This window comes from Monodelphis domestica, chromosome 1 (genome assembly GCF_027887165.1).
Source record: "Monodelphis domestica isolate mMonDom1 chromosome 1, mMonDom1.pri, whole genome shotgun sequence".
Taxonomy (NCBI): Eukaryota; Metazoa; Chordata; class Mammalia; order Didelphimorphia; family Didelphidae; genus Monodelphis; species Monodelphis domestica.
Window position 1 is genome coordinate 208,670,665 of NC_077227.1, and position 21,298 is coordinate 208,691,962.

The 21,298-nt window shown below is 41.1% G+C and overlaps 1 protein-coding gene across 1 annotated transcript in view; it reads right to left on the bottom strand.

The window, feature by feature from the left end:
* Positions 1–4,197: 4,197 nt before the first annotated feature.
* LOC100012658 (dual oxidase 2) overlaps positions 4,198–21,298 on the bottom strand; it is a 30,535-nt gene continuing 13,434 nt past the window's right edge. Inside the window, exons 19-32 of the mRNA XM_056816020.1 lie at positions 18,394–18,569; positions 14,782–14,851; positions 13,482–13,565; positions 11,857–12,035; positions 10,360–10,590; positions 9,468–9,567; positions 8,715–8,764; positions 8,140–8,267; positions 7,724–7,877; positions 6,444–6,676; positions 6,012–6,170; positions 5,451–5,606; positions 5,149–5,277; positions 4,198–4,872 (exon numbers count right to left, since the gene is read on the bottom strand). Coding sequence (XP_056671998.1) covers positions 4,750–4,872; positions 5,149–5,277; positions 5,451–5,606; positions 6,012–6,170; positions 6,444–6,676; positions 7,724–7,877; positions 8,140–8,267; positions 8,715–8,764; positions 9,468–9,567; positions 10,360–10,590; positions 11,857–12,035; positions 13,482–13,565; positions 14,782–14,851; positions 18,394–18,569 — 1,972 coding nt within the window. The 3' untranslated portion in view covers positions 4,198–4,749. The remainder of the gene's footprint in view (positions 4,873–5,148; positions 5,278–5,450; positions 5,607–6,011; positions 6,171–6,443; positions 6,677–7,723; positions 7,878–8,139; positions 8,268–8,714; positions 8,765–9,467; positions 9,568–10,359; positions 10,591–11,856; positions 12,036–13,481; positions 13,566–14,781; positions 14,852–18,393; positions 18,570–21,298) is intronic.

Genomic DNA, 21,298 nt, shown 5'->3' on the forward strand with positions numbered 1-21,298 from the left:
TAAAATGGAGCAGGAAAGGAAGAAGGTCTTTTTTGCCTTAGAACCATGGAGAGACAAAGAGTGCTGGCTTGCCTGTAGTGTAGCTATGCACTTGGCTCTGGGGGAGGTGGCTAGGAGAGTGCCAGCATGGCCAAGTGCTGACTAGAGGAGCTCTGATACAAACAAGGATGGACTCAGGGCTGGTCAGTAGAGAGTCACCGCCTCTGAGGTTTGGCTTACATAAGAAGCTTGTGAAAAGAACATTTAATTAGCTGCATGTGGCTGCTGCCTTTTCTCTTTCTGGCCTGCTTTTTACTATTTAACAAATAATTACAAATTAAGATACTATCTCCAGAGAATTTTAATCTTAACAGGAGGAGACTGGGATCCTTCTTTTTTTCCACCAGGCACTACTATATGCAGAGTGGGAGAGAGAAAGAAAATTATGACATCTTCCTTGTGAGCCAAAGTTCAGAGGAGAGAAAAGCAGTGGGGAAAGGTGGAATTAGAGTATAGAAAATGAAAATAAGATCACGAAAAAAAAGATACTTACAGGAATGGAGAGAAGAAAGAGAAGACAGAGGGAGGCTTGTGGAAAAAGGAAAGAGAAGAGGTGCCTCAGAGAAGAATGAAGGAATCTGGCAATTACACCAGGGGATTTTTATTTTATCCCGTTTTATTTTATCTGATTTTAATAGAATTGATAGTATCCCCTGATCTCTCCGCTGCTGTTTGGAGGATTGGACATCTGATTGCATGAACTCTCTGAAATTTTCTTCTGTTTACATTCCATATGTCCTTTTTTAAAGCTTTTACCTTCCATCTTAGAATCAATACTATGTATTGGTTCCAAGGCAGAAGAGTGGTAAGGGCTAAGCAATGGAGGTTAAGTGACTTGCCCAGGGTCATGTAGCAAGAAAATGTCCGAGGCCAAATTTGAACCCAGGGCCTCCCATCTCTGGGCTTAGCTCTCAATCCACTGAGCCATCTACCTGCTCCCTATACTGCATATATCTTGAATGTGCATAGTTATTTGCACATTATTTTTCCATTAGAATATAAACTCCTTGAGGGAAGAGACTAATTTTGTCTTTCATTGCAACCTTAATACTTGGCACAGTGCCTGATGAATAAAAACCTAAGAAATGCTTGTTGATTAACTACTTCTGCAGGGTCAGGGTGGTAGAAAAGGTGACAGATGATACAATGAATCACACAGTTTGTTGACCTCTATGAATATTACTTTAATTGTAAGGATCCTAAACCTAAGATTTTAGTCCAGTGATTAATGAATAGATGCAGGAATGGTACCACATCCATATTGACAGTTAAGTTTATGTGCAAGTGTACATGAGTAGAGAATATACTTATGGATGCTCTGTACATAATTCACAAAGAAAAATAAGAGTACAAATTTAGGCTCTGGAAGATCTTTGAATGGGCATGAGGATATTGTAGAGATATCAGATGTGGGTATAGAAATTGGGGTTGGGACTATAAACATTTATTTTGTATGGTTATACATGTATAATCAATATCAAATTGCTTGTTTGGGGATGGGAGGGAGATTGGAAATCAAAATTTCTAAAAATAAATATTTTTTTAAATGTTACAATTAGGAAAATGTAAAATTTTAAAAGGAAAAATGAAATTGGGGTCAGAAATTAAAGGACTAGATTGGTGACTTGCTAATGGTGGTGGGGGAGGTACTGGATGGGTGAAGCCACAGGGAGGAATTTGAATAAAGCATGTCATTCACAATCATGTGAATTCAATTGAACAAAGATTGGTTGGGTATATATGAAATTCAAATTTCTGTGCTAGGTGCTGTAGGGAGATGAATGAATAAAACACAGTCCTTGTTCCCAAGGAACTTTGAATCTAGTGCACAGACAAACAAGTTCTATAAATAATTATAAAACAAAGCAGAAAATGTTACGGACTATGAAAGAGGTAGAAAAATGTAATGAGAAGGGAGAGGTAGCATCCAGTTGAGAAATCATGGAAAACATAAAAGAGCTGAGCCTTGAAGGATAAATAGGATTTCAGTAGGAAAATATTTTAGAGAGAAGGTGTTTCAAAATTTCAGTAGATTACTGGTCTCATTGATGGTGGGGAGGGATGCCTTCCAATAGTGCAGATTACAACCAATCCCTGTGTGATTCTTGTCCTCCCATAAATCCAACATAAAAGAGGATCATCTAACTACCATCTGGAACACTTACGTGGCTTGTCCATTTGAGCTCTTATTCTTTATACTCGGCTCATCCTTTCCCTCTTAGGAGGGAATGATGATGATATATTTAATGTGAGTCAAAGTACAGAAGCAGAAAAGTATAGGGTGTGTGTAATGAACATGGTGCAGTCTAAATTGGTAAGTCTGAAGAATGATAGGATTATAATTTTCCCCATCCTTCCTCTATTTTTCCTTAGTGTATGTTTCTCCCTCCCTTAACATCTATCTATCTATCTATCTATCTATCTATCTATCTATCTATCTATCTATCTGTCTGTCTGTCTGTCTGTCTGTCTGTCTGTCTGTCTGTCTGTCTCTCCATCTATTTAGGTAATTGGGATAAAGTGACTTGCCCAGGGTCACACAACCAGGAAGTGCCTGAGATCAGATTAGAACCCAGGTTCTCCCAACTCCAAACTTGGTGCTCTATTCACTGTGTTCCCTATCTGCCCCTTAGTTAACATTTGTTAAGCACCTACTATGTGCAAGGCAATGGGGACACAAATAGAGGCAAAAGACAATCCCTGTCCATGGGGAGAGGCGAAACAACATGCAAACAAATATAATCTATAAATATGAAATAATTAACCAAAGAAAGGCACTAAAATTAAAGGTGTTAGGGAAGACTTTCTGGGAAAGGTTAGATTTTTGCTGAGACTTAAAGGAAGCCAGTGAGGCCATTCCAACTCCCTTTTCCATGATTCCAGAAGATTAATGATAAAGCATGCTATCCACCTCTTGACAGTTGGGTGATGAATTCAGGGTGCAGAATGAGAATTATAATAAATATAATACATATATATATGTATATCTGGAACACAGCAAATAAGGGAATTCATTTTGCTTAACTATATATATTAGTTACAAGGAATGTTTTTCTTTTCTTTTCCCAATGGAGTAGGGAATAGGAGGAAGAGAAAATAGATTTCTGTTTATTAAAAAATAAAACTAATTCTTAAGGTAAAAAATGATAGACAACAAAGCTTTTAATGAGAGCATTGAGAGTTTTGAAGGTCAGGCCAAAGAGTCTGGACTTGTGGTTCAATAGAAAGAACATTAGTTCTAGAATTAGAAGACGAGTTGCTGTCCAAATCATGGTTCTTTGTCTCTGAACTTAGTTCAGAAATTCAGCTGAATCATAATGAGTTAAGCTTAGAAATTCTGTTCTGCTAATCACTGTTCTATTCTTGCCTCAAGGAAATGTGTTATCCTTAAAGGAGGCAAGTAGACACCAGGGAGTCTGATCTAGTATCTTTGCATCACTACACTATCCATCAGGGATGTCTGGTTTGTTAACCAAAGAATTCTGGTCCATTATATCTAATCTTGCAGGTAGACTCAAACAAGGAGTATTTCTTAGTCATTGGGGGGGGGGGGTATTTCTAGCTTCTCATTCCTGATTTCCAACTAATTCTATTGTTCCCCACACCTCAACTCTGTAACCAATTATACTGATTTCATCATTCATGAAGTCTTAGCTCTTTTAAGTAATCATAACTTGTACCCCACCTATGAAATCTTGTTCTTTGTTCTGTACTTCAAAAAACTGTAAAAGAGAAGTGTCCCTAGGGCTCTTAGCTTAGCTGGAGAAGCTAAGATAACATTTACAGGTAAAATCAGGCTTTACTAATAAATTGATTGTGCTTAGAACTTTGTACCTTAGTCTACCTCATTTTGATTATAAGAATAGGCACTTTGGGGGCATCATTATAGAAGATACAGAGAAACAATTTTATAAAGGGGATGTCTAGCTCTCCAGATGGAACTCTGGAAGGATGAGGTTCCCCTTCCCACCCAGTGTTCAAGTCATTCAGAAAGACAAGCTGTTGGGAGAGAATGGGCAGAGGACAATCTGCCCTATAGAAGGGAAAATATTTAAGACAGTTCTTCTTATTATTTGTCAAAGCCCTATTTGTCAAGGACCAGATCAAATGCGACCTCTTTGAATGAACAAAAAAAAATTTATTAAGAACTTATGTCCTAGGACTTGTGCTAAGCACTGGGGATATAAATACAAAACCCAAAACAGTCCTTGCCCTCAAGTGGCTTACATTTTAAGAGGGGAAAAAAACATCCATAGGGGAGTGGTAGACAGGGTGGGTGTTTGAGTTAAGGAAATCACAGGAATGTTAAATGAAGCCATAGGGCAACTAATTTATCCATCCTTTCCAGGAATAGTAATTTTAATTTTATTTCAACCAGAGGAAAATGAGGGAGAAATAATGGGGAGGAGGTAGGAAAAGAGTGCTATATACATGCACTGATGGCCTGAAGATGGCCTAGCAGCAGAGAGGGTCTGGGTTTGATAGTTATGTTGAATATTCACTGATCAGATGAAGGCCAAGTGGCTCAGGGTAGGAACTGGAGTTGAAGTTCCAGGTCTTCAGGTAAAGATAGAACACAAAAACATGGAATGAAGATGGTATATATACATACATATATATATGTATGTATGTATATCAGCATGGTGGGATTGGGGCCAGGGCCCTCCTTCATGAAGTTTTCCATGATCTCCAGGACCCAAATAGAGCTGCTCAGAAGTTCTCATAATGGTGTATAAAGTGAGCCTGGTCTTGTCGGTTGATGAGTTGACAGGCTTTTTCCACATTCTTGGTCATGCCAGGGGGACCACAGCTAAACACCCCAATTTTCCGAACCTAGAGGTAGTTTGGAGGAGACAAAGAAACACAGGCTTAGAAGTACAGAATCCCCAGGAAAGAAATGGCTACCCAGGGCTGATACTATAGTACAGAGGGAATGGGACCCTGACCCTAGACATAGAGAGTCAAAGTGGGGTAGAGGTAGAGAGTAGTAGTAGGAATTCCAAACTGTAGACTTCACTCTATACAAGTGGGACCCAAGAAATCTCTATCTGACAATAACTCAAGAGATCAGAATAGAAAGGGGTTTGCTCCCCAGTACTAGCAACTAACCTCTGGGTGGACCTCCTGGAGGGAGCTGAAGAAGGGGCCAAAGGGGGGACGACCAAAGTGAGTGATGGAGCGCAGGCCAGTGAAAAGACTGCGGTTCAGCACCTTCTGGAAGTGTCGCTCACAGATGTACTGAGAAGAGAAAGAGAGATACTTAGGTTACACCCAAAGATAGAGCACAAAGCTCAAGATGAAGAAACTGAGGTTGGAGGGAAGGGCAAAGAGGTAGGGGAAGAGAGAGGGTTGGAAAAGGAAGTGAAGCTAGAGTCAAGGCTGTGCAGATTTGAACTCCAGCCAGCCCTCACCAACATGGTGGTCCTAAGGTCAAACTTCTCAGCCAGTTGGGTGATGTAGATGTGCACAGACACCAGCTCCTGAAGGTCATTCTCCTCCACCTCTCGGATGATATCTGCCAACCACTCAAACTGCCTTTGAGTCCTTGTTACCCAGATGAAGTAGATCTTGAGAAACCAAAGTCATATTGAGGTGATGAATGTGGTATTCAAGGGGACCTCAAGATTAGGATCCTCCAATTAGCACCCAAAACACCTCCCTCAGATTCCCCAGTAGTCTCCCATAGCAAATAAGTGAAGAGGAAGTGCCTAGCTAATAGATGTCAATCCCAGAGAAGTCCCTAATGGTATGTATCCTCCTTTCCACCCTCAGGGCTTTCTCCTTAATATTCCAGATAAATGTAGACTTTAGTCTTTGTGTCCTTTCTTGGTGCTTTAAAAATGTTTATTGAATTGAATTGAAAAATGTAAATTCACTACAATTAACCAAGGCAGCTACCTTGTCACCCCCAAATCAGCATAAGGGAATAATTATCTCTCCTCCAGCCTATGTGGGATTAGTAAGAGACTCACCTTCTTGCAGAGCAGTTGGCTATTGACTGATGACTTGAAGACCAGGTCTTTGAGAATGGAGGCAAAGGGAGTAACCCCAATGCCCCCACCCACTAGCACGGATACCTCAAATTTATGCCATTCTTGGTGGCCTTCTCCAAATGGGCCATCCAGGTACAACTGCCAGAAGGAAGAGGAAGGTGAGAAATGGGAAAGGGAAGAGAATGCAGTGAGTGAATAATGGTTGACTTCTAATGAAGCACTCTTGCTTCCTCTTTGTCTACCAGGGAGTAGGGAGTATAAGGAAAATCTTAGAACATTTGGAGCTGTTGGCTTTGGACTTAAGTCAGAAGTAAATTTTGGGGAATCTACTATCATTAACCCCAGGTTATGCTGAAGGGATCCTGAAAATATTTGGCATTTCTAGCCCCCAGAGTTAGGAAGGGGAGATACCTTAGGATATATGGTACAGCTGTTGCCTGGTGGAAGTGAATAGATCTCTCTAAGTCGTGTGGTCCAAGGTCCCACAGCTCTGATGTGCAGACTGAGTGTGTCCTCATGGGGTGCAGAGGTGAGTGTGAAGGGATGGTACTCTGTGGTACCCAGGGACAAGCAGGCAATACGAACCCATTGCCCTGACTTGTATTCAAAGCCATGGGGCCGCTGGAACTCCAGGTGGGTCACACCTATTGAGAGAGGGAACAGGAAAGAGGGAAAATGTTATTATAATTCAACAAACATTGATCAAAGAACTAGTTTGAACAAGATCAGAAGGCATTCTTGGGAATTTCTCTCAAAGATGAATGCTGGCAGTGATCTTTTCCTATCCCTATGAACCATGAAGGTCTTTCTTGGGGTTCCAGAGAAATATTAGGGCAAGAGTTGGCCAGGGAAGTAAGCAGTCATGTTGGTTTGCCCTTTCCTGAGCAATTTACCCAATCAATCAATCAACTAATCAATGAATTTTACCCAATCAATTTAACCAATCAATCAACTAATCAAAAGATATTTAGTTACCTTCCCTGTGCCAAGCTCTGTGTAAGTCCCTGTGAGATATGAAGGCAAAATAGTCCCTTGCCTCAAGGAGCTCACATCTAATAGCATGACCCAGAACCCAGCTATTTGCCAATTCTAGAGCTTCCATGCTCCCTGTTCTCTCAAGTCCTCTTCCCACTTAGCTCAGACACTACCGCCTTTTAGTTCTAGATTCCTGAGGCTGAACCCCTAGACCAGGGGAATCTCATACTCTTGAGAGATAAAGAGTTCTCTCTGGATGATCTCATCATCTTGTCTGTTACCCAACATGTATGTGGAGGTGATAAAAGGAGGAATACAGGGGCCCTATCATATATCTTATATGTTGTCTTCCTGATAGAAGGTAAGCTCCTTATGGGCAGGATGATTTTTGTCTTTCTTTTTATCCTCAGATCTTGGCACAGAGTAAACATTCAATTATGGAGACCAGTTGACTGATTCAGACATGTCAGTTGTTCCCTTTCCTAGTTTTCTCCATATATTATTTCAATATCAATTTTTATCAATTATTTTCTCCCTGGCACAAATATAAGCTTAATTCCATTAGGAAAAACACAACAAACACAATTCAGGGACCACAGTAGAGAAGCTTGACTCATGGGTCTCTGTGATTCCATAAGATCCCACTTCCATGGTCCTCTAGCAGTTCACCCCTGTACTATGCTGATAAGGTCTCATGCCTAGGCAGAGCCCCATACCTGAGGGCAACAGTTCAGCCTTCACCACACTGATCTCCACCTTCTTCCGGCTTAAGCTCACCAACTTGTCCCCACCATAAATTAGAGCAGGAATCAGGAAGTAAATGTGGAAACGGGGCAACTGGATCAGAGCATAGCTGCCGTGGATGATGAGCTAGAAAACAAAGCCCATTAGGGTAGTTCAGACCCAGTGGAATCCCCCAGCTCTTTCCCTACTCTACTCTCATACAAGGCCCCTTCCAGGGTGTTCAGGGTTGAGTTGAGGACTGATTTCAAGCAAGAAGACTCCTGAATTTCTAGGTTCCACCACAACCAGAGCCTGAATGTAACAAGTCCCTTTGTCCATTCATTCTCTTCTTCTTCTGGGACACTCATTTCTTTCACTTAGACCCTGCCTCCATCATGTCACCCCTCACCAGGATGTACAGCAGGATGTAAAGATGATGGGTCAGCCAGAAGCCCCGGAAACTTCGTCGCCGGAAGTGATGGGAGGCAAAGACATACATGATTGCCAGAACCACTAGAAGAAGCACTCCTGTCATGCCTAGGGAAATGGAAATGATCAGTCCACAGAAGTAACCTTGCCCTTATCTTTGTGACTGGGCTTTCCTTATCTTGTCTCCTATTGAGTAGAGAAAGAATTCCCTTCCTCAATAAATATACTCTGCTGGCTAGCTTATTCCTTCCAAGACCCCAGAGTATACTCTATACAGATAGCCAGGTGGACCATGGGAAGGACTAGACTTTAGTTGTTCTACTCCCATTGAAATGAATAAGTGAGTTTGTGTCCTCAAATGGAAGAATAGACATTTGAAGATGCCATTAACTTTCTCTCTTATGATTGTAGACACTGAGAAACACAAAGAGAAAAATAATAGAATCACAGAATGTTAGGATTGGAAGGGACTCTTAGAAGTTCACTAGTTCAACTCCTTCACTTTACAAATAGTAAAATTGAGGTTCACACATCCCTCTCCACCCTACTCTTTACCTGGGACGGTCTCGAAGAACCACCAGTAGAACTTCTGGGGCAGCTGGGACCTGATGGGTAAAGAGAGACTTAACTTTAAATACTGGACCCTTTCCTTCCATAGAGGATCACCTTTCCCTAGCCTAGAAAGATGCTGATCTCTTCAAGGAATGAAATAGTGCCTCAACATCTCTCTGTCTCTGTTTCTGTTTCTCTCTCTCTCTTCTCTTTCCATCCCATAGCCTTTGCTTGTCCTATAAGTAATTTAGAGAGAGAGATGGATGGAGTGGAGGAATAGGATGCAGAGTAACTGGCCCTACCCCAGACTGGCCCAGGTTGAGTGTTGGGTAGCTATGCTCAGGCAGAGACGTGATAAATCCAAAAGACAAGATAGAATCTGCCACATTCCCACGGCTTTCTTCCTCTGGCTCCAAAGAGAACCAGAAAAGGAGCTTCTCCAACTCTGCTCCAGGGGTAAAAAACCACCACACACACAAAAAAAAAACATTGCTAGCCCCCCAGCCCAGAGAAACACAGCTGTTCCCACTTGAAGCAAGTTGTAGTCCCACTGAGTTACTCCTCAGACACTTCTTGGCATAGTTCCCCAGGAAGTCAGTGAGCTCCAAAAAGCTGTTTGGACAGATAGGTAGAGATTCTAGAGCCATTTCTATTCTCTGTCTCTCCTACCTCCAGAAACTACCAAGAGTACATTGTCTCATAGCCTCTTATTATGATTTCCATTTGACCCTTGGACTTATTTTTATCTGTACTGACCCATTGTTCACAAAGACATTTGGGAAGATGCATGAGAGCACACTGAGTGGACTGATGGAGAAGATGAAGACGTTGACCACATGGCCAGCACTGTGCAAAACTGCAAGAGACAGACATATGGTTACTCAGGAATCGAGGCATAGAAGGGGAAATGAGACTGAGAAAGTGAAAGAAGGATTAAGCCCGAGAAATAGGAAGATTAAGAAAGAAAAAGACAAGATCAATCAGTGACACAGAGAGAGAGCCCATATATTCTAGAGACATAGGCAGGAGAGCAGTGAGGAGTAATGAATTCAGTCCTGGACTTGGGTGCAAATCCATCCTCAAAGACTTACTAGTTGGGCATCATTTAACTTCTTTATGCCTCACTTCATTAATTTGTAAAGTGATATTGTTAGCATAAATGTTATTGCCTTCCTCCTCATCCTCCTCCTTCTTCCTCTTCTCCTCCTCCTCCTCTTCTTTCTTCTCCTCTGCCTCCTTCTCTTTCTCCTTCTTTCTTAGTATCAATTCTAAGACAACATAGTGGCAATAGCTAAGCAATCAAGGTTAAGTGACTTGTCCAGGGTCACACAGCTAGAGAGTATCGAAGGCTAAATTTGAACCCAGGTCCTCCAGACTCCAGGTCTGCTGCCTTATCTACTGTGATATCTAGCTGCCCCCAAATGCTTCCAAAGTCCCTTCTAGAGCTAAATCTGTGATCCTATAAAATTTTATCATCTTTTCTCCTCTCCCTATGACATCTTTGTGGCTGAAAAGAGTGAGTTGAGGAAGTCATCTCAGTTTGAGGTTGATGATACCACAGCTGAGACCCAAAGCAGAGGCTTGAATGAGTGAAAGAAGAAGAAGGAATGGGGATGAGGGTTTCTGAACATCTTCGTGGGTCACTTACTAGCTAGGATGAGAGCTGCCATGGCAACCCATCGGTGGAAGTCCACTGCAGCATCAAAGGGCACATAACGGTTGAGGAAGGTCTCCCGTAGAAAGGTGATGAGGTTTCGGCACATGGTGAGCAGGATGTAGGAGAACATGAAGGAAACACTGGCTGCTGTGCCCCGGGAGATGATGAGACCAACAAGTGTAGTCTGTGAGATGCCCGAGCTTGGTGAGGCAAAGGCATAATCTGAGGTAAAGAGTTAGAGACAGAATTAGAGTGGATGTATTTGGGTCAGGGTTCAAGCCATAGAAGCTCAGAAACAAAGGGCTCCTGGGGAGTAAGGCCTTGTCATGGACAGGACCCTGTTATCATAACACCATAGATATGGAAGGAATTATAATGGAGGCAAAACTTTTGGGTTTGATTTAGGGTGATATTCCAAAGATCTAGTCTGATGATGACACTCCCCTGATCAAGAAGTCTCAGGGACTCCCTTTTGATCTTAGGATAACATACAAACACCTCTATTTGGCATTGATAATCCTCTCTGATCTGGTTCCATCTTCCCTTTCCAGATTTATTTCTCATCATTCTTCAGCCACTCTTTGTTCCCACCAAACTAAACTACTTGCTGTTTCTCACACCCAATACTCCATTTCCTCACTCCAAATACTTCCCCATGCCTGAAATGAATTCCCATCCCTTTGCCTCTCCTTCTTAGATGCCCAATTACCTTCCAAGTTCAGCTCAAAATACCATCTCCTCCACAAGATATTACATTCTTTCTTTTTTCTTAAAAAACAAAACTTTACCTTTCCTTTAAGAATCTATACTAAGTATTGGTTCCAAGGCAGAAGAGTGGTAAAGGCTAGACAACTGGGACTTGCCCAGGGTCACACAACTAGGAAGTATCTGAGCCCAGATTTGAGTATGAGATCTTTCTTTTCCCTTTAATTAACTCTTTCCTTCTCCCTTCCCCTTGTTATCCTTAATTGTTTTATGTGTTTGTATATACTTAACCATATATACTGTTTTCCTGAGATTTGATGGCTGACTTTCATTTCTGTGTTTTTATTTCTAGATAGTTAGCATGGTGCCAAATCTTTAGTAGGTATTTAATAAATGTCTATGGACTGATTCCTATTTTCCTGTGTCAGATTGTACAGTCTGGTGAAGTTTGAAAGGAGTTTGGGTCAAATTCTCTTTTCTGGTGCCTTATTTTCATGGAGAGACTCTTTTTCTTGGATTGGAATAGCTAGGTTAGTGATGGTGAACCTTTTAGAATCAAAGTGCCCAAACTGCACCCTCAGACTGCATGCGAGCCTCCCCCTTACCCGAGAGAGCGAAGGGAGGAAACGCTCCCATTGGACTGGTGAAGTGAGGAATGTCCTCGGGTGCAGTAGAAAGGGAGAAAAGAGCAGCTCCCTCCCTGCCATAGGTTCACCAACATGGGCTTAGATGCTATTCCCTTCCTTCCCCCTCTCCCAACTCTCAGACCCTAGAGACACTTACAGTAAGCCCGCTCTGCAAACAGACCAGCACAGATGGCAGAGAAGATAGCCACACAGACAATATGTCGCCGATAATTCTCCACAAAACGCTTAAATTGCTTCAGCTTCTGAGAAAACTGGCTTCCAGGAAGCTTTTCCCTTTGGGCCTCTGTATATAGCCTGGGTGCACGAGTGGTTACCCTGGGAGAATGTCAATCAGTCAATCAATCAATTAGTTCCTAGGTAAAAATGATTCAGAGACAAAAATGAAACCATTCCTACCCTCAAGGAGTTTATAATGAATCAGGGGAGACAACATTTACGCACAGAAGTAAATATAAGAGACATTCTTTGTAATAAAGGTGGACTCTGGGAAGTAGTAGGAATGGGAAAAATTTCACTGGTATAAAGACAAAAGATATCCATTAAAATATACTTAAAAGTAAATATATAAAATAAATACACAATATTTTGAGAGGAAAGAGAATGCACTAGCAGTTATGGGGAGTTCAGAGAAGGCCTCATGTAAGATGGAGCATTGAAATGGAGCTTTGAAAGACACTAGGGGTTCCTAAAAGCAAAGAGAGATGAGGAGAAAGAACAATCCAGGCATGAGAGACACCCCTCTACCCCCAAAGGCAAGGCAAAGATGATATAACCTTGGCCCATGACCCAAGTGTAAGTGGTGAAGGGACTGCCCTGATTTCACACAAACTATCCCCAGTAAAAGCACAGATAACACTTTGTTTCCAGTGCCCATTCCCTTGAGGTCAGGTTTTTAGGGACCAGGGAGAGATGAAGGCATGGAGAAAGTTTTCTTTTTCAGGCTGACTGCCATCTTTCTATCACTCCAATCATTTACAGGTTACTCCATCTTGTTTCAGATTCTTCTTTTTTTAAACCCTTACCTTCAGCCTTGGAATCAATACTGTGTATTGGTTCCAAGGCATAAGAGTGGTAAGGGCTTGGCAATGGGGGTCAAGTGACTTGCCCAGGGTCACACAGCTGGGAAGTGTCTGAATTCAGATTTGAACCCAGGACTTCCCATCTCTAGGCCTGGCTCTCAATCCACAGAGCCACCCAGCTGCCCCCTTATTTCAGATTCTTAATCCTTCCTTTACCCTTTGGCTATTTAAAAAATCTGACAACTGACTTTCTGAGCTTCCTTCCCTTTATCTTCTTCAAAATATGTACTTCCTGACACTATTCTCTTTCCCAAGATTTGGGAGCCAATGATGTATTACCAGATCTGGGAATGGATCTGATTTTTGAAATGGATTCCTTTGGGCAGGAGGACATGTTTGGTTATGAGGGGAGCTCACAAAAGCTGATTATAACAGAATAAGTAGAGTTTTAGGTAGTCCCTTGAACGTTTCCTAGGGATCAGTTCTCAAAGAGAGTGATTCCCAAGGCAGTTCTTCATTAGCCAAGGAAAAGATAGAGAGAATTCAACTTTCAAAGCCATTGATTCAAATCCTTCCAGCATGGATTTACACACACACACACACACACACACACACACACACATACACACACACACACACACATACACACACACACACACACACACACACACACACACACACACACGGGTAAGTTGTTCGAGGCTCAAGAGCTCTGTCTCCAGTTGAAGGTTCCAAGACTTACTTCTTGACAAACCTATTCCTTGTCCCAGTGCTGCCAGGGTCTGAGGTCTCCGAGGATAAAATCTCAACTCCATTGGTATTCATGCTGTGAAAAGAAAAAAGGGAGATATATATGTATACATATATTACTATATAATATAGATATATTATACATATAATGTATATAAATATATATAATAGAGATGTATACTATACACATTATACATATATATATATATTTATATATTATTAAAATATATATATATATATTTTTTTACCCCCCTTTATCTGTCTTTTAGAGACCTGAGCAGGATAGGGTTAGGATGGGAATGAAGGAGGAGGAGGGAAGGAATAATCTTACATCAACTCTGGCCCTGATTCCAAGTTCTGATCAGAAATTTGAAAGTGGGAGAGACAATATATAAATGAATTTGGATTACTGCTCCTCTTTTCTGCCATGATCCCATCCATCTCCTTGATCTTGTAATAATGAAAGAGATAAATGTTTAAGAAGGGATGGGGGTGGGTTGGAATGGTGTGCTGGCAAATGTTTCCCAATTGGCTCTCCAGGGGAAAAATGTAGCTTGACATACTTTTAAGCTTAGTCTGCATTATTAACATTTTTTTAGGTCCAGATAACCAACAAAACAATAAACCAAGCCATAATTTGTAGTTTGTTGATTTCCTTGATATATAAATGCTCATACTGAAAATTTAACAACTGGCTCTCGGAGCCAGTAAGAGATGGCTCCAGCATTATCCTGGAGGATGGGTGAGGGGGGGGATAAATAAGCAGACCTTTCAATTAGACCTGGAGACAGTTGAGAGTAGGGAACAGAGTCCTAAATTTGGAATCAAGAGATCTGGGTTTGAATTCTGCCACCTGAGTGATCATAGCATCATGACTTTTAGAGCTAGAAGGGGTCTAAAGGTCCAACCTCATTTTACACATGAGGAACCTGGGGTTCAGAGAACATCAGGCACAGGTGAGAGAGAGCTAGGACTTGAACCCAGGTCTTTTGTCTTCAAAGCCAGTGCCTTCTACCACCCTGCCTTAACGTTGAACAAGTCAATTCTTCATCTACAAAATAAAGGTAATGGATTATATGATCAAAGATGTCATTCTCTTCCAACTCTAAATCCTATGGATGGAGGCTATATAGTGGTGGGGACCTGAAAAGGGATACAATCTTGCTGCTTCCCTAAGGGGTGATTTAGCTGTCTGCACTTTCCTATGCAGTGAAGAAACTGGAGGTGGTAGTTCGGGAAAGATCATTGTGCCCAGCATTAGTGACATCCCATAGCCCTGGTCCCTTGCTCACCCTCCTGTCCGTTTTTTGTTGATAAAAGAAACTCGGTTGCTGATATTCTGCTTAAAGATATCTGGAACACCTGGGGAGGAAAACAAGCAAATGAACACGTTTCCCTGGGGCTCAGACCAAGACAGATGGGGATAAGTAGCCAGGGGAGGATTTTTTTCTACTGGACTCACGTTGTGACCAACTGAAAAATGACTGAACAAAACTCCAGAAAGAGAAATTTGACCCCATTTGAGGTTTTCTTGGCAGAGATAGAGTGTTTTGCCATTTCCTTCTCCAGCTCATTTTACAGAAGAGGAAACTAAGACAAATAGGGTTAAGTGACTTGCCCAAGATCACATAGCTACTAAGTGTCTGAGGTCCATATTTTTTTAATATCCTTACCTTCTATCTTAGAATCAATACTAAGTATTGGTTCCAAGGCAGAAGAGTAGTAAAGGCTGGGCAACTGGGGTTAAGTGGCTTTATAGATGAGGAAACTGGCTGAGGTAGGCAGAGGTTAAGCAACTTGTCCACAGACACATACCTAGTAAGTATCTAAAGCCTAATTTGAAATCAGGTTGTCTTGTCTCCTGACACTCTATCCCCAGTATCACCTAGCTACTCTTTCAAGAGACCTAAGGAGAAAATGGTCATACAAAGCATGTAACCAAGATCTCTCTTGCCATTTTATATACGTACATAAATATACATTTTTATATGTGTACATATGTAAAAGCATGCCACATAGCTAGGAAGTGTCTGAATCCTGATTTGAATCCAGGACCTCCTCTCTCCAGACCTGGCTCTTTATCCACTGGACCACTTAGCTGCTCCTCTATTGTCAGTAAGATTTGAACTCAGGTCTTCCTGACTCTATGTCATGCACACTAAGCACTGCACTACCGACAGCATTTCCTGGAGTTCTAGGGTAGGTCATTCTCTAATGATAATAATGAAGATGGGCATTTTTATGGTGCTTTATGGTTTGCAAAGCACTTTAATATTTAATGTTAATAATAAATACAAAATGAATCATTTAATATATCTCATTTTATCCTCACATTTTTGTGCAGTAGACATTATTATTTTTCCATATTAGTCATGTTGTGAAAGAAAATAGAAAAGTTTTTTAAAAAGTTAAAGAATAATATGCTTCAATCTGCATTCAGATTCTATAAGTTCTTTCTCTGGAAGTAGATAGCATTTTTCATCATAGGTTGATAAGTACTATTATTATCACCACTTTATAGATAAGGAAACTAAGGTCAAGGTAAAGTGAGACTTTGGTAGGGGTGGGGGTCACACAACTAGTAAGTGTAGATGAATCAGGATTTGTACTCATGTTTTCCTGACTCATATTCACAGCACTGTCTCCACCTAACTACTTTCTCTGTTGCCTGTAACCTGGCCATGTCTAAATCTCTTACTTTAAGCAGGCATTCTTAACATGAACACCAAGAACATGATTTTAATATTTTGGTAACTATATTTAGCATAATTGGTTTCCCTTGCCATCCTAGGTATTTTATTTTATGCATTTTAAAGGCATCTTTCTGAGAAGGAGTCCATAGACTTTCCCAAACTGCCAGAAGAGTCAATGGCACAAACAGAGGTTAAGAACCTGGGTTCTACTGGAAGAACCTCCATGAACTGATGCGGAGTGAAATGAGTAGAACCAGGAGAATATTGTACTCAGAAAGTGAAACATTGTGGCACAATTAAATGTAATGGACTTCTCTACTAGTAGCAATGAAATAATCCAGGACAATCCTGAGGGATTTATGAGAAAGACTACTATCCGCATCAAGAGAATGAATTGTGGGAGCAGAAACACAGAAGAAAAACATATGACTTATCATTTGTTTATATGGGTCCATGATTTGGGGTTTTGGTTTCAAAAGTTGCTCTATTGCAAAAACGAATAATATGGAAATAGGTATCAAATGATAACACATGTATAACCCAGAGGAATTGTTTGTTGACTCTGGGAGGCAGGAGGGAAAAGGAGAGGGAGAAAAAATGAATCCTGTAAGAATATATCTATTTTTAAATCACTCTAGACAATTAAAAAAAACCTGGGTTCTAGAGAGTAGAGTCCCCTCACTTCTATGCCCCCCAAACCAATCCTGACCCAAGCCAAAGTTTTCTCTCTTAGTCTTCTATTTGCCCTATAATCCTCTTACCAGTCATGTCCTAAGTGACCCTCCATGGCATCACTCCCAATGTCATGTGGGTGAAGTAGAAAAAAAAGCATTTGAGCCCAAGTCTTCCCATTTCAAATCCAATATTTTTCCATGCAATACACACTTACACATATGCATACACACACACATACCTAAATTATGCATAATTTAGGTATGTGTGTGCGTGTATACAAAAATACAAGAGAGATCTTAGTTGCATCCCTTGCATGACCATTTTCTCCTTAGGTCTCTTGTCCTCAAAGGGTCACGAGATGGTACTGGGGATAGAGTGTCAGAAGACAAGAAGATCTGAGTTCATGTACCCCAAAGAGATAATAAAAAAAAGACTTGTACAAAAATATTTATAGCCCCACCCTTTGTGGTGGCAAAAAATCAGAAAATGAGGGGATGCCCTTCAATTGGGGAATGGATGAACAAATTGTGGTACATGTTGGTGATGGGATACTATTGTGCTCAAAGGAACAATGAACAAGCAGAATTCCATGGGAACTGGAATAATCTCCAGGAATTGATGCAGAGTGAAAAGAGCAGAAGCAGGAGAACATTATACACAGAGACTGATACACTGTGGTACAATCAAATGTCATGGACTTCTCTACTAGGAACAATGCAATAATCCAGGACAATTTTGAGGGATTTATGAGAAAGAACACTATCCACATTCAGAGGAAGAACTGTGGGAGTAGAAACACAGAAGAAAAACAACTGCTTGATCACATGGGGTTGATGGGGATATGATTGGAGATGTAGATCTAAATGATTGCCCCAGTGCAAATATCAATAATATGGAAATAGGTTTTGATCAAGGACACATGTAAAACCCAGTGGAATTTCATGTCAACTATGGGAGGGGGTTAGGAGAGGAGGGAAAGAACATGATTCTTATAACCATGGGAAAATATTCTAAATGAACTAATTAAATAAATTTTTCCAAAAAAAAAAAAAGAAAAAGAAGACCTGAGTTCAAATAAGGCATTAAATACTCACTAACTATAGACCCTGAGCAAGTCACTTAACCACTGCCTGCCTCAGTTTCCTCACCTGTAAATAGAGATAATAACACTCACCTCCCAGAATTTTTTGAGGATCAAATGAGAGAATGCTTGTAAAATACTTAACAGAGTATCTGCCTTATAGGAAGTGCCATATAAATGTTAGCTATTATTATTATTTTTTAAACCTTAATTTCCATCTTAGAGTCAATATTGTATATTGGTTTCAAGGCGGAATAGCAGTAAGGACTAGGCAATTGGGTTGAGTGACTTGCCCAGGGTCACACAGCTAAGAAGTTTCTGAGACCAGGGTTGAACCGGGGATTTCCTGTTTTTAGTTCTGGCTCTCAAACCACTGAGCAACCCAGCTGCCCCAATGCTAGCTGTTATCATGATGATGATGATTCCTTCTGCTTCCTTCTCTCCTCATCCTTTACCTTTCACACAAAGCTGAGTGAAGCGGAGCTCGCTATCGTGGTCCCTCAGCATGAAGTGGAAGTCCTCCCAGGTCAGCTCCTCCTTGTCTTGGAAGCCAGATTCTCGGAACATGGACTCCACTACCTCAGCCAGCTGGGCTTTGGACAGGCAGTTGTTGGAGATCTCGATGAAGGACCTGATTGAGAACAGAGCAAGAGGGCCAGTAAGTGAGCAGTCACCCAGTGCGGTCAGGCTCCAGGCAGGCCAGACCGATCATATTCAGGGCAGGGCAGGCAGACCAGAGGATTAGCTTATGTGTTGTCAGTGACCCAGGAAGTAGGACTGAGAATATAAATGTTAAAAAGTCTGCAGTTGACACTAAGCTGGGAGGGGTGACTAACTGGCTAAACTCAGAATACTGGAATTGAACTAAAAGTGACCTTGACCAACTGGAGAAATAGACCATCTAAAAAGCTAGGGTAGGGGACAGCTGGGTGGCTCTGTGGATGGAGAGCCAGGCCTAGATATGGGAGGTTTTGAGTTAAAATTTGCCCTCAGACACTTCCTAGATGTGTGACCCTGGCCAAGTCACTTAACCCCAATTGCCTAGCCATTACTGCTCTTCTATCTTAGAACCAATATGCAGTAGTTATTCTAAGATGGAAGGTAAGGGTTTAAAAAAAATAAAAAGCAAGGGTCGAGGGCAGCTGGGTGGATAGAGTGCCAGGCCTAGAAATGGGAGGTTCTGGGTTCAAATGTGACCTCAGATACTTCCTACCTGTGGGACCCTGGGCAAGACACTTCCATTGCCTAGCCCTCACTGTTTTTCTGCCTTGGAACCAATGCTTAGTATTGATTCTAAAATAGAAGGTAAGGGTATAATTTTTTTTAAGAAAAAAAAGGTAAGATAACCCATTAGAAAAAGTATTGGAAGCTGAGAGCTTTAAGTCTAACTCTGACACCAATTAGCTGTATAACCTTGGGGAAATCACTTCATTTCTATCTATAAACTTCAGTCTTCCCACCTATGATTCCAACAAAAGAACATCGTAGCCCTGGTGGGAACCTGTGATGTGACTGATAACACCAGCCTTCCTTGTGTCCTCTCTCCCTGTCTGGTCCATCTTTTTTTCTATTGGTGCTTTTCCCACCTTCATTGGCAGGAACCATTGGGAGAATGGCAAGTAGAGTGGATAAAAGTCTTCAAAAACTGGCGATTAAAGAAAGACATTGAAGGTCATGGAATCATAGATGAGAACAGGATCTTAGAGGTCAACTAAACACTAGTTTAGGGGTAGCTGGGTGTCACAATGGATAGAGTACTAGGTTTAGAGTCAACAAGACCCAAGTTCAAATCCAATCGCAGACAATTATTAGTGTGATCCTGGGCAAATCACTTAACCTCTCCCTGCTTTAGTTCCTTCATCTGTAATAAAAATAATAAATCCAATAGATACATTTTGAATAAAAATAGCACCTACCTCCCAGGGCTGTCATGAGGATATAAGATAAAATTTATAAAGCATTTTGCAAACCTTAAAATATTATATAAATGGGGATAACTAGGTGGCTCAGTGGTTAGAAAGCCAGGCCTAGAGATGGAAAAGTCCTGGGTTCAAATCTGGCCTCAGACTCCTCCTAGCTGTGTGGCCCTAGGCAAGTCACCTAACCCCAGTTGCCTAGTCCGAACTGCTCTTATACCTTGGAACCAAGATTTAGTATTGATTCTAAGACAGTAGGTAAGAGTTTAAACACACACACATGCAATATAAATGCTAGTTATTTCAGCTATTTATTAATGTACCTATAGCTAACCTTAATTTACAGATGAGAAAACTGGACACTCAGAGAACAATATGTCTCCCCAGATCTATATTGATAAGCCTGAACCACTGAGTTACCCACCTTAGACCTCCACAGTCTTGCACAGGTCAAGGCACTGATTGGGTGGGCTTAGTTTTCCTGACCCTTGTCTAAGTCAGTCCCAGATACTTCCTCTTAATACTGAGGTCTCATATTTTTGTTGTTCTTCCATCGCTTCAGTCATGCCAGACTCTTCATGACTGTAATTGGAGTTTTCTTGGCAAAGACACTGCAGTAGTTTGCCATTTCCTTCTCCAGCACTAAGTGCAGAGATGGGATTTGAACCCAGGTCTTTCCAATAATTCTCCCATTATGATGTTAGATCTTAGATGCTTGATGATATGAGATACCTCAGTTACCCGTTATGCATCACCATGCAATTTGCAAGAATGAGGGAGTGAGTTTTCTACTATGCTTGGTGTTACTTTAACACTAATTTGGGTTTCTACAGTTTGAGAAGAAAGTAAAGAAAGTGGATGAGGCCTGGAGCAACAGCAATTCTTTGAGACAAGAAGTTTAGAGAGGTCTTTGGGCTGTTGATCTTGAAGAGAAGATTATGGGTTACATCAGAATAGTCTCCAAATATGCTGAAACTGTTATGCAAAAGATGCTCATTAATTGTTCTCAAACTCCACAGTATAATAAACAAACAAAAGAATGGGCTTAGGTTGGAGAAAGAAAGCCAGGTTGGTCATAAGGAAGAATGCTTTGTTTGCCAGATTAGCAGGGAGCTAGATGATTGAGGGAGATTCATTTAATTCATCTAGTTCAGGGAGCAGCTGGGAAGCTCAGTGGAATGAGATCCAGGTCTAGAAATGGGAAGTCTTAGATACAAATCTGGCCTCAGACACTTCCCAGCTGTGTGACCCTGAGCAACTCACTTAACCTCCATTGCCCAGCCCTTACCACTCTTCTGCCTTGGAATCAGAATTCTAAGGCAGAAGCTAAGGGTTTAAAAAAATAAAAAAATAAATAATTCATCCAGTTCATTTATTCAACTAATAAAATTATGATGTCCCTGGTTCCTCCATTTCTAAATCCCTATGATTTTAGTATTTATTT